This window comes from Falco biarmicus, chromosome 4 (genome assembly GCF_023638135.1).
Source record: "Falco biarmicus isolate bFalBia1 chromosome 4, bFalBia1.pri, whole genome shotgun sequence".
In the NCBI taxonomy this organism is placed as follows: domain Eukaryota; kingdom Metazoa; phylum Chordata; class Aves; order Falconiformes; family Falconidae; genus Falco; species Falco biarmicus.
Genome location: NC_079291.1, coordinates 96,206,488 through 96,220,614, shown reverse-complemented (window position 1 = coordinate 96,220,614; position 14,127 = coordinate 96,206,488). Strand labels below are relative to the sequence as shown.

Here is a 14,127-nt window from a genome sequence, read left to right as displayed (position 1 = left end):
GAAGCTGGAGCATTTTAATATGGCTAGCACGTCTACGTGTGAAATAAGCATAAGGAATCACTTTGGTATATGAGAAATAACTCTTTTCTTGATTCTGTGCCCATTTAATGGAGGCAAGGGGCCAGGGCGTGATAACACTGCGACAAATGAGCTGCATCTCCCAATATTTCATCTTGTGAAGGAAACAAAGCAGCGAAACGATGCTCAAATTAGTTCAGAGGCATCAAACTGAGACGGGCAGCAAGGAGGTCAAACAGCACCTCCCACCAGCTTCCTCCCAAAATCAGATCTTGTTGACAAGGGCTGAGGTTGCTGCCATGTCACAACATAGAACACAGAACAGAACTTTGTAAAGGAGCTGGTAAGCAGAGACAGAAACTCCAGCCCGCGAGGGATTAGCCCAGCCAGGAGTGACTTGGGTTGGAAATACGTAACAGGCAGCAGCCCAGCACAGCACAAGCCTCAAAGCCATTTGCCAGTCTGGCCCAGAGAGGGCCAAAACTACACCTCTGTCTAAATCCTTTTAGAGCTCTACACAGACTTTAGAGCCAGGACTTTGGCAGGTAGGAACTAGCATGACAGTTCCTATGACCTACCAGAGGCTGGGAAGGGAAATTGTCATGGTGGTAAGAAGTGACCAGAGGATGACAAAGGACCTAGTGCCAGTAGTGATGGTGAGCACCCACAGCAAGCGAAGGCTTGAAGGTGTGGATAATGCTCCCTGCTAAGTGCTTACTTCAAAGGGATCAAGGAAGACGAATTCAGTGCTTGAAACTGAGCTGAGGAAGTAATGCTCTAAGCGCTAACAAATACCAGGATTGCAGACATGGGGAAGAGCTCTTGCTCCTCAGAGCTTCACAAACTTCCAGTTGATTTCTGTGGAAACTCAACTGATCTTCAATATTATTTTGCTGTGAATCTGCCTGCACAGCACTTGACTTTAAATTGCAGAAGTTTCCAATGATCTCTCAGCTCAATGGTAGCCACAGTGGGACTGAGATCTGTGCTCAGCAGGACACAAGGCCTGCATAAAATACAAAGTTTGCACCCATGTTTCATACCTCACTCCTACAGCAAGCAGCCCTCACTTAGCTGGAAGGTATCTAGGAGAAGAGCACCTAGTAATTGTACGTCATGAGTATCTCTAGATGCAAGGAAGGGGAAAGGACAGAAACTTATTTAGAAAGAAACAATAAATAATTTCAAATGTAATCCTGGATGAGTAATTTCATACTGTTTGTAACTATCAACCATATCGCAAGACATCCTTGAACTTTCTGCAACTATTCCCCATTTTTTTCTCATCCAGCTCAATCCCACAGTGACTTTTTAGACAATACAATGATGTATGTGACTGTCCACACCTGGACATCTGCCATTCAGGTGTTGTTGGCCAGTTCTGTCTGGCACTAACAGCTTTGCAGGAAACCCATTAAAAACAACCCCTCCCCCCAAAAAAAAATCCCCCTCCGAAAACCTTCCCCATGTATCCTAACTGATGGACCACGGAACTTATGTTTTACCTGTGAAGCTACTGCTCATTTCAGGTACATCATCCTCTTCCTCATTCTCTGTATGCACTATGCCAGCATTTTGCATATCATTGTAAGACTTGGTTCGCTTTGGAGTCGACTGCTTGGAGCCACACTGCAGGTTTTGCAAAGCATCAGTGGAAGTCACTTTCCCACTGAGGGGCTGGCTGGGAGGCTTGGGCGTTCCATAATAGTTACCTAGGCAATAGAAACACATTTGCATCTTCAAAAGGGAACAGTTTATAGCAGCAAGTTTTCTATTTTATTTTATTTTCAGTTCCATTAAATTTTCTGTCTCTCACCAAAAGCAAGTAAATATACTAATACACACCATTCCCCTTTTTGGGGGCGCACATTTCATCTCTAGAGCAGACACAGAAATATTTCTTGCCTTTTAAGTTATTGCTGTTGAATCTAAAAGGAGAAGCAACGGTTGCATTGTTTAGGTGCACTGAGCGTACAAGGGCTAAAACAAAAGGCAGTCACGGTGAATAGCAAAACTTCATCTCGTTACATCTGAATTTCAATTAGCAGCCTTTTTACATGTGTGCACCCACACAATGCTGTGGCAGATCTGGAGTGAGCCCTGCAGAAAATAAAAAATTCATGACTGCTATCACCAAGAGAAGTGATAAAAGGCTCGATGGCCTGCTTTAATACACAGGTTCTTTTAGGGTGGATGTTGCACTTAAAAAGCAAAAACTGTTCTCTCTCTCTGAAGGAAAACTTTGTCAAAGGATAGAAAAGAAAAGACACCACGTGGCATCACTTTCTTCAAAGAGGAAACTCAGCAGTTGGGTCAACTTGGGTAGAAGGGAACAACCAGACCTTAAAGCAAAACCTGAAGTGACAAAGATGCACCCAGAGTTAATGCAACACACAGCTCTGGGCAGCCATCGCCAGAGGTGACAGAAACAGTGCAAAGTGCTTGGGATGCTTTGTTGTCATTTTAACTGGCCATGGAAGAAATACAGAATAAGTGCAGATTCACTGATGCCGGAACCACCTGGAGGTATTGCACCGTTCCTGTTTCACTTCACCTCAAACACCACAGTAGGGCTCCATTTGCTCTGAAATGCTCCACAGGAACCTCAGGTCTGGAATCAGTTCCCGCAGTGCTGGGCATTACAGCAATTCAGACCTATTGCAAGGTGCATCTTTTACGTTTTACACAATGATCTGTGATATACAACATAAAACTCCTCAGAATTTTCCCTTTCAGGAATTATATTAAATTTTATTTTGCACCTTTGGATTCCAAGGGTGGACTTAAAAATTCTCCCTATACTCTCTGCTATGACAAAATATAAAGGATGCCCTCCTGTATGACTTCAACTGTGGCAGCAGCACAAAATTCTTGTCTAATATACACACATATTTGATTACACGCTTCATCTATCTCCACAGTCTATGTAGAACTTGAAAGCTCTATTTTTCATTTTTTCAGTGCATATTTTGTTCACCCACTGCAGGAGATCAGGTTTGAGACCATCTAAGGAACCTGAAGTTGCACAAGTCCACAGGACTCAATGAGATGCATTTGCAGATCCCAAGGGAACTGACTGATGAAGTTCTATCTTCATAGAATAAAGCCACTATCCATTGTATTTGAGAAGTTGTGGAAGTCTAGTGAAGTTCCCACTGACTGGAAAAGGGGAAATATAACCCAGGGAACTACAGGCCAGTCAGTCTCACCTCTGCGCCCAGCAAAATCATGGAGTAGATCCTCCTGGAAACTATGCTAAGGCACGTGAAAAATAAGGAGGTGATCGGTGACAGCCAACATGGCTTCACTAAGGGAAACCATGCCTGATAAATTAGGTGGCCACCTACAACAGGATTACAGTGTTGGTGGATAAGGGAAGAGAGCTAACATCATATACTGTCATGCATGACATCCTTGTCTCTAAACTGAAGAGACATGGGTTTGACAGATTGTCCACTTGGTGGACAAGGAATTGCTGGATGGTCGCACTCAAAGAGTTGTGGTCAATGGCTCAACGTCCAAGTGGAGACCAGTAAGCGTGGTGTTCCTCAGGGCTCAGTATTGGGACCAGCGCTATTTAACATCTTAGTAGGTACAGAGACAGTAGAATCAAGTGCACCCTCAGCAGGTTTCATGATGACTCCAAGCTGTGGGGTGCAGTTGACACACTGGAGGGAAGGGGTGCCATCCAGAGAGATCCCGACACGCTCAAAAGGCGGCCCTGTGCACACCTCATGAAGTTCAACGGGACCAAGTGCAAGATCCTGCACATGGGCCAGGGCAATCCCAAGCACAAATACAGGCTGGGCAGAGAACGGACTGAGAGCAGCTCTGAGGAGAAGCACTTGGGGGTATTGGTTGACAAGAAGCTCCACACAACCCAGCAATGTGTGCTCATAGCCCCAGAAAGCCAACGGTATCCTGGGCTGCATCAAAAGACATGTGACCGTTCTATGATTCTATGATAATTACACTATATATTTAATATCCATTCTCCAAAAAGTATACACGCCCCTTTATTAACACTGTTACACTAGATGGAAACCACGTGTCAAAGGCAGATTGTGTGAAGGCACTTTAAAACCTCATCTCTGCTAAAAAAGATCTTTTAGCTTATTTTTATACAGATGCATGTGTATTTTTGTTGCAGAAGCCAACAGCATCATTCATAGACTGAGATACAGCACTGAGTTTAAAGTTAGTCAAGCAGCTCTGCATTGACCTGCCTCAGTGCTGTATGCAGTATTTCCAGTCACTCAGTGCAGTTCATACTGCTCAGCCATCACACACTTGAGGTTCCAAATGACATACCCTTACTTCAGTTTGAAGTACTAGTTCTTAATCTCAACTCCTCTTTAGCTGACTGCATTACCTTTCCCGTTAGAGCATCTAAGTCCCTTACAACCCTGAACCTGCATGGGCTGTCAGGTTTAGGGTAAGATCACAGGGATCATACCTGCCTCAGCACTTGCAGAACTCAGCCTGTGACTCTGGAAGGTCTCTGGACACATCAGGAGCAAGGGAGACCAGGAATCACCCTGGCTCAGGCTGGCAGAGTCCGTCTGGGAAGACCACTTCAGACACATATTGCTACCTTTCCCCTGCACTGCCTCCCAAGAAGAGAAAAAGTCTTTCTTGCAGAGCTGAGGCTGGAGAAGTCTGAGTTGCTCCTGCCTCCATGCTTTTACAGCTGGAGTGCTAGGACAGCAACACGTGCAGGTTTGTCTTAACAAGGTGTGCTCGAGCCTGTATACAACATCGCGGATTCTGCTCCATAGGAGCAGCAACGCTCTGCAATGCTTTCATCTTCTGTTCATTTCAGAATCTTAAATGTACATTGATACATAATTTATAGGGAGAAGGAAATTACTTCTTCTGGAAAGAGCCTCTAATGGGGATGGAGGCTCCTCAAGCAGGTTGCAGTCTCTGCTAGAGAAATTATTCTTATGCTCTACATACTGCAGGGCTGGTTTATACAAGACGAGGAGGAATAGGGGAGAGAGAGCGCAAAGGGGAAATACAAAGGTAGGTAGGCAGAAAAAGTATAATCAACCCTACTCCCATTCTATCCCCTTCGGCATTTCTCCTAAGAATGCTGCTAGTTTGGGGTTCAGGTTTTTGTTTGTTTAGGGTTTTTTTTTTGTTTTCCTTCCCCCCCGACAAAATGTGTATTTTCTAAGGATGCTAACTGCTAAGCAGAGAGAGCCACTTGCGTGCCATATTAGTGAGAACAGCTTTTACTTATGGCACTGTGCATGACTATTTTGTCCAAAATTTATTTCAGGTCTGTTGTAAATGGTTAAATCTTTTTGCAATGGATGCAACAAAGTGAAGGGAGGGGATACATAGATGTTGCTAGTGTGGGGTTTTGTTTCTTCTGGATAGGAACATGGCACAGACGTTACCACCCCTCCACCAATTGCAGAGAAATACATTATTTTATTTTTAAGTTTTGCTCCTTTTCAGTTCCTCTAGCAAAAAGCAAGGCTGGAGTTCCTAACAGTCCTCAGCAGAAAACCAGGCTTCTCTATTTCAGATTTGCTTACCCTGAAATCATTAGTCACGCTTCAAACCAGCCATGGTTGTTGTTACTATTAGTCAGTAATTATTTCCTACTGAAACAGTGTGCTGTCTTAGAGGATCCCTACAAGTAGATATGAACACATACAACAAGCAATAGGAATCTGAAACTGAGCATAGCTCTGCACGTGTGGGGTTTGTTTTACGGAATATGGGAAATGCAGCTATTGGGGCTGAACTTTTCTTTTTCCTCCACAGGAGGCAGATTCAGTCCGAGTCAGTATTCCAGAAAATCACAGCTCTTCCTTCAGATTTATACAAGGACATACATGTTTGGAAAACAACCCAGTTCATGATGCAAAAGTGCAAAAGAAAGCTCCAACTCAGCTTCCAGGTGACATGGAGAATGAGAGAAAATGGAAATACTCTTTTCGTCATGTTTGCTGGATGCAGTCAGATCTATTTCTCTTCTCTAAGCAGTTCTTTACGAAGACATGGCATGTGGGCCTGGGCATGGGGGCAGACACATCATTAGGAGGGACTGGCACAAAATTATCTTCAAAACTCAGCTTTAATCTTAGAAATTGCAGAGATAAAATATTTACCCTGTGACTCAGAAATCCAAACGTGCACCATTAACAACTGACAGTGAACAGCCCAGCAAGAGTTTTAAAACACTCAGACTCAACATTATTTGTTCAAATTAAATCTGTCAGTGTTTATGAAAAAACATACATTTAAAAATATGCTTTAACAGTGTTTTGTGAGCCACTTGTAAGCCTAAAGAACGGGCTAACTTCATAGCTAGTGTAATTTGTACTGAATATCCAATCAGCTCTAATTATTAACAGCATGTTACATGTGCATACACAAGCATCTGTCATCCCAGAGGATCCCAAAACATTTTCTAAAGTCAGCACAGTAGTTATGGCAGGACTCCCCGGGGTGCTGAGCTCAGGTGAATCTCTGCAAAACTTCTGAGGGCTGAGCCCCTAACGTGATGTCCCAAAGCTGAAGAAGAGCAGCCTGTCTCCCCGACAAAGGAGATTCCTTGATCAAGACAGCAGGAAAACCTCTACTTTTCTGTGGAAATGCTGGTTCTGAAGCAGCCAGCCTGGCAGAACACAGCCCTTTCCCATGTCTGATTCCTATGGGAACCAGGCTTCTAAGCTTTACCTTCTTCCCAATCACATTTGGATCCTGCCTGCAGCGACTGAATTAATAGCTAATAATAATGCATTCACTCAGCAGATGCACATACCATTAAACTGAATTCCTTGTCATCACCTTTCCCTAACCCTTACTTTACTCAGTCCCTTGGTGCTTAAAACTTATTTAACCACAACTTAAGTTTGATGGCAGCTTTTGCAGCCAAATCCATGACTTAATCCACATGCTCTAAACTGCTGCTCAGGAGAGTGCAAAAAAGTAACAATAATATTGAAAAAAAAACAGAATAGCTATTTGGAATGAGTTGATTTCTTTTCATCTCCTTATCTCTAAGTGTCAGCAGCTTACACATTTTAGCATCATGCACAGTAATTAGACTTTGGTAACAACTAATCACAACAATAAGACAAGTTCTCATCATCCTAACACTTCTTCCTCTGCCAATTCAAGCAGTGATCATAATCAATGAAAGAAATCTAGAGCAGCTTCTACCCTGTCCTGCAGTGTATGAATTAAAGCAATGCTGTCAGCCAAGAGAACTTTCTTTTTCAATTTTAGAAACATAGTAGTAATGGAAAGCTTGTTTTCTGTTTTGAAATAACAAAACAATCTTATTAAATATTTGCCTGATGGGCCGTAAATTCACAAACACCCTTCAGTTTTTTACGTGACCTGTAATTTGAAATGTACTTCACAAAAATACACCAATTAGCTACCCTTAAGTAAAATAACTATGAATCTAATCCACAAAAAATTTTGCGGATCACCATTCAATTAATTTCAAGTGGAAAGGACTCCATCCATCCAAGATGCCGCTTCTGGAACAGGTAGAAAGGCACAAGAGCAGAGGTGCAATCTAAAAGGCTCCGTAGTGGAACGCAGGTGTTTCACCTTGCAGAGAGGGAAGATGAGACCACGAAGCTGCTGGGCTGGGGCCAGGGTGGCAGGGCTAGCATGGAGAGGGGAAAGAAGGCAGAAGAGCTGTGTGCAAGGTAGGCAGGAGCTTGAGCATTAATCCTAATGGTACAACATCAATTGACGAATGTGGTCCCAAACCATCTATTTCAGTCGCTTTAATCTGTAGGTGCCGGCTTTGCAGTAGCAATTTTCTTTTCTGGGGGAGGAAAATTTGTCTTGGTTTTCTGGTGCAAAGAGATTTAGGCCTGGGACTGGGAGTGCATTTGTGTCTCAGGAAAGGACCGAGCAGAGTTCTTGCAGTTCTGAATTTACTGACGCCTACTGTGAGGCATAATTTTGCAGTTATAAAAATCCCAAGAAACTCAAAAGCCTCTGTGTAGCACAGAGGACCCTGCGTCCACAAGAAGTGCATCTGATCTTCAAAGCTACCACTCCATGTTAACAATGACTCCATTAACAGCTCATGTTTTAAAAAGCAGTTTGTAGCTTGCTTTGTTGATGCAAATGGGTATTTTGGGAAAGTGACTTGGAGATAAGCAGCAAAATTAAGCAAGGCCTCGACACAAAGACTTTAAATGTAATTATTAATGTAATTGTTTTCTTTTCCAAGATGCAGCTCTTCTTCTCTACAAGAACCAAAACAATTGACCCTTAATTTTAGCAGAAGAGCTTCTGCTCATCTAATCCAGCAAGAGTGCTTGTGTCTGATTAGCACGGGATGAATTGATTCCTGGGAGCAGAGCTCCTGCTACAGGGTTTTTTGTCTGTTCTCTTCCAAGATCACATTTGGCTACAGATTTCTATACATTTAGATGACAGATCTGGCTGCTGTCTGTGGGATTCACCTAGCTGCAACTGCACATTGATTAGCAATTGCCTTGAGGAAATTCAGAGTATCCAGGCAACCAGAGGAGGCCGCAGATACAGCATCTGGATCCGAAGCAAAACACAAGCAACGGAAGAGAACTCAGGGAAATTAACCGACAATATAGACAAATCCAATTTGCTTTAAATAGTAGGTTCTCTGTCACTTTTTGCAGTTATTAATGGTGAGGTTCACTGAAAGATCAGTCTGGATTTCTTGTTAATTTAGTCAAAATGTTACAATGTGCACATTTCAATTTATGTCTAAAATTTAACATACACTCCAATTAGTGTCCTTGTAGGCAATGACAGCACAGCGGTCACCTACAGATCAAATCACTCTCATTTATTCTGATTTTTCCTGTGTTGAGATATCACTAAGTATTGCCACATGCTATTGTTAACACTCATGTACAGCTGCATCCAGGCACATTTAATGCATGGAAAATTTGTAAAACAAAGCAAAGATACTTCAAGTAACACATAAGCAGTAAGACCTTGGTAGCACGGAGCACGAGATGACTATGGAAGCTCAGGGTGTTTCCTGAGCCAAGCTATATTACAGCAACTGTTAAATCCACATGCAAATAGATTTAAAAAATTCATAGGGAACATAAATAAGCATTGCTTGTGCATGGTATATACAGAGAACACAGGTGAAACAGCTGGAACACACATTCCTGCAAGGCTGTAGGAATTAGGAAAATACCATTATAAGCCTTTGCAATATGCAACTCTTCTTGCAAATACATAAAGTATTTATATATATACTTCCACCAGGAGGATGTGTCCTACTAACACCTCGCCTCTCCAGAAGGCAGTGGCATGTATCATAGCTCACAGCACAGGCTGAGCTCTGCAGTGGCAGGGAAATGCCACGGGTTGCGGCAGCTGGGCTGCCTCATGGTGCAGAAGGGCTGCCCAGCTGCAAAGGAGCTGCTAACACCAGCAGGGAGTAGCCAATTCTCAAGACAGTCCTGACAACATCTAGTACCAAGAAACGATGCTAAATATGCCTGGCTGCCATCTATCAATGGACTACTATGAACAGCCTTCAACACATCACACTGTGGTTAGAGATAAATGCTGCCTTAAAAAAAAAAACAACCTGAAATCTAACTTAGGAAAAAAGCAACTAGTTCACTCTACCTTTTTTTTTGCCACAGGTGTTTAGGAACAACCTTCTCCTCCAAGTGTGATGTTTTAAAATGCATCAAAACCAGTGAAAAGCAGGACTGCTAATGAACAATTTCAGGCAGAGCTCGCATTGAAAAACTTCCTATAAAAACAATCAGGAATGGCACAGGAAATTCAAAACCACTCTAAACCACTATCAGAGATTTGAATATTTGCTTTTAGAGAGTTACTCAGCTACCACTTTAGCTGTTTGTAGAATGAAGCATTATTATCAGATGACACTTCAGTATAGCAGCAGTCACGCTTAACACTGATAATCATTCACATACACAGGAACATGTCTTTTCTTCTTACTAGTGTTTAAAAAAATAACCAAACAAACAAACAAAAAAGCAAAGTATAAAAGCCAAAGACAGAACAGGAATCTTTCTGCAGTGCACAGATGTTAATAAGTGGATATTTGACATGATACATTGTAATGATGTTAGAGGAGCCATTATGATTTATTGAGTCAATCTGTACTATGGAGACAATAATAAGCAGATCTCATCTTATTAAGCGGAACATGTTGTTCCGCTGCATGGGCATCCCCAGCATCTGCCACCCTTCCTTGCCCAGTCTTCCCATCAGGTTTTGCATGCCACAGACACAGCTGTCATTTCAAGGTTGCACCAAGTTGGTGAAACCCACAGGCTGTGAAGACACCAGAAGACCAGCAAAGAAAATCCAGCCATTTTGCTAAAGCAGCTGGGGGAGTGGGGCTGCTGCGAAGAAACCCAAGGAGAGCTAGCACATCAGATAAATTAGGCTAAAGGCATCTTGATTTGAAGCATGTTGCTGAATACACCTCTCTACTTCAGCTGAAATTTTAACTGCACTATTAAGGTAATTTATTACACTCATTAAGTACCACAGTCGGAGACCCTGTCTACAGTAGCTAGTTTTATACACTTTAAAAATGTTAGCAAGTCACCCCATTACATCTTAGTCATCAGACTAATGCAGATTACTTATTACTTCTCTTGGCAATCACATAACACTTGTCCTGAGAATGAAAGATGACGCCTTGACAATAATACACTATAATGTAATAACCCTTCACATGTTATAAAGTGAAGCACTTTTTCTTTTGAGGATCACTAAGTGCTGGGCAGGCATTCATTAATACAGCCTCACCAGACCCCAGCGACACAGCCATCACCATTCAAAATTCAGCCACCATGCTAATGTCCCTGTGCTTCTCTGCACAGCAGCCACCTCCACTGCTGCATTCAGCACAGCCCTCTGAAACAGCATCGCTTCCACTCTCTCCCTCCTATTTGTAATAGCAGATAACTGCAGGCACAGGGTATCTGCTGAAATATTAATGAAGAGAGAACTAAGTGTTGTTTTAATATTCTCCAGGCCAGTAACCTGAAGTATAGAGCAGTTACCTGATCTGCCCAAGGCCACTCAGCAGATGGGGAAGAAACACGAGTAATATCTAGAAGTTTTGGTTCTGCTCAACACAGTCCTCCCTTGGGGTCTCTGTGAGAGCCTGCAATTCAAATGCAGAAGTAATTGCCAAATAATTAGTAACCTACACAATCACTTCCATGCATCCGTCACTATTTTACGCCCTGAAGGCGCAGTCAATAAGTGCCTGAGATTACAATTATCATAATTTCCTACCCACCAGAAGGCCTAGATAATGGGCAGTCTAAAAAGACTTTTCCTTCCTAGTAAGTATTGTCAAAGGGAATTACCAACTGGCTTGAGCACGTTCCGTGCATCTTTACCAGTATGCAGGTGGTGCAAAAAGCACCAGTACTGGTGCAGCACCACAGCTTTGGGTAGGTCTTCTAGGATTTCAGCTTCAGCTCCAGCTCCTGGATTCATGTGATCACCATGTTGCTTTCATTGGGAGAAAAAAAAAATTTCTAAGCTTTATGGTTAAACCCCAGCATGTTAAAACTGGAACTGAAAACCTCAGGAATTAGGGCTTCCTAATTCCCCCTCTCCCACCTGATTACAATTTTTGGAGCATTTTGGGTGCAGAACATACCAGAGAGGTGACAAGTGACCAAAAAAGCAGCTGCCATGCCCGCTCTGCATTCACTGGCATGTGAATCAAAAACTGCCCAGAGGAACCTATTTGCAGTGCACCAGAAAAAATAATACTGCCATTATGCAGCCCAGTAGGTAGGCAACACCTTCTTTGTCCTATTCATCTTGCAGTTTCTTTCTTTGCAATTAGAGCATTTTTAAAACCCAGGTTGTCCTTTTAAAACCTGATACATTCTCCTACTCCTTGATGGTTTCCAGCTGTTCCCTTCTGCTTGTTCTTTATTCTTTCCAAACCAGTATCAAAATCCATATCAGCATCAAAGTCCTGCGTACCACCCCTCTTCTGATGGCTCCCTGTTTTCTAATTTTTCTCCCATAAGTTCTCTTCAGTAACTGTTACTAAACAAACGCTTGTGTTGTGTCTTCCACAAGGTTTTTCCCAATGGTAGTGCAAGTACCCAGGTGGCTTTATGCCTTCGATAGGCAAACAAATGTCATCCAGTAATGCTAAAACTTTATCTTGATCATTTGGGTCAGACTTCCTCCCTAGCTGCTGAATCATAGCACAGAAATACAGAGCATTCATCCATATCCCACCACCACCACATACAGACACTGACAACTTACGTTGGCCAGAAGGAAACTTGGGACCACCACCCTGACCCTAAACCACCAGCCTGCTTCAGCCACAAGAGCTTGTGGCTGCCAGGCACACGAAAATTTCCCTATTAATCATCACTACTCTCCATTTCATAGCATTCCCCTTCCTTCATCTCTAAATCATGTAATTGCACTGTAATCAAAAGCAACCCTACCTTTGCAATTGATTCCTACTCAGTACAATGGGTAGCATTATTAATAATAAAAGCCATGCATTATTTTATGGTTCTTCAGAGAGAAACAGAAGGTTATTTCCTTTTGTTGGGTTCCATCCCTCTGGTTTAGAATAAGTCATCACTGGCAAGGTCAAAAATATAATCAACTTCATCATGGTGGTACACTTCGAAAATAATAATAAAAAAAGAAGGTAGCAAAATACAACATAAACCAAATAATTAATCTAAGACTATAAAACTGGACAATAACAAACACTTCTTGAATGTCAGAAGTCTAACCTACTTTGCTGTCTGTGGTATTTCGCAGATTATTTTTTTTTATGGGCAAAATTGCTGGTGATCGCAGCGTTGAGTCTGAATCACACCATCTTCCAAGATCTAATCAAGATCAGCAATGTTTTGATCAATGCAGTTGTAAAATAAGATTTCCAAAAAAAGTACAACAAAGCCATTAAAGAAATCTCAGAAGGCAGAAAAATAATTTCTTGAAAGTGTAAATGAAAAATTAACTTTATTTATTTCACATGACAATGAAATAGTAATGTGTCTTGATGCATATGTGCACACATGCATCATCACTATTTGCTTTATTCTTATTGATTTTTCCCTCCACGGGCCAGCTCTACAGAACCACTAGGCACCAGTGTCACCGGCGTCAATGTGGAAAGAGGCTTCTCAGCACTTCTGACAAATTACTCCCTTAAAGTTCAGGCACTTCTATCACCCACAGAAATTAAATACGCATTAGACTTATGAGAAATCAACCTCATCTTCAGCAACTCAAAGGAACAACCCATGAAATCTAAACAGTTTAGCTGCTACCGCATATAATCACATAAGCAATGAAACGACCAGGTTATAACTGTCCCAGATGGGTACACCATTTCCTGAAAACTAATTCCCAGCGTGTCCCAGGAGCCAGCTTACAGACAGTTACCCATTTTGTCTTTCCAAGTGGAAAGGTCACCAGAACAAATACGATCAGGAAGTAATGGCGAGGCCGTTCAGCTGATCTATTTCAAGCACCATGACAAAGAAAACTAATTTAGTGTTATAATTAGAAACATGGAGAGGAAAAAGCTCATTTTGGAGAAGTGCTGCTGCTGGAACGTTCGCATTGGTGCTGATGGAGCTAATCAGCTCAGAGAGGTGGAAGAGTGAAACCAAATTATACATTTAGCATCTTCATGTAAATCAGGTTTGACACTGCAATTGTCTGCAGTTGGGACTAAGTGCAAGGTTTAAAGGTGACCTTATCAGGGAGTTTTTAAAGAAGCAGGCTAAATAAACAGTGTTTTAGGAATTTTTTTTAGAACGTAAAATCCAAAACCGCATGTCACAATCTCCTCTGTTCATATTTGATGACTATTGGCTATTTGTGTGTAGTTCATATTTTTAAATGAATTTCGTTTCTTATTAACAGCTGCAAGAATAAGGCTTTTTAAACTTCTCATAATTACAAAAAGATCCTTTGGAAATACGATATGAATGAGCTGAAGTATACTGGAAGGACTTTCACACCTGTAAGATATTTCTCTTCATTGTCTTGTCAATGAAGACATTTCAATGCTTGCAGGGCAGGGGGTGGGCATGGGACTGATGGACACAACAACACAAA

At 42.0% G+C, this 14,127-nt stretch overlaps 1 protein-coding gene across 23 annotated transcripts in view; it reads right to left on the bottom strand.

The window, feature by feature from the left end:
• Positions 1-14,127, bottom strand: part of MAGI1 (membrane associated guanylate kinase, WW and PDZ domain containing 1) — a 355,922-nt gene that overhangs the window by 77,639 nt on the left and 264,156 nt on the right. For all 23 annotated transcript variants that reach the window (XM_056334845.1, XM_056334846.1, XM_056334840.1 and 20 more), the window contains exon 4: positions 1,524-1,730. In XM_056334845.1, the coding sequence (XP_056190820.1) occupies positions 1,524-1,730 (207 nt within the window). The remainder of the gene's footprint in view (positions 1-1,523; positions 1,731-14,127) is intronic.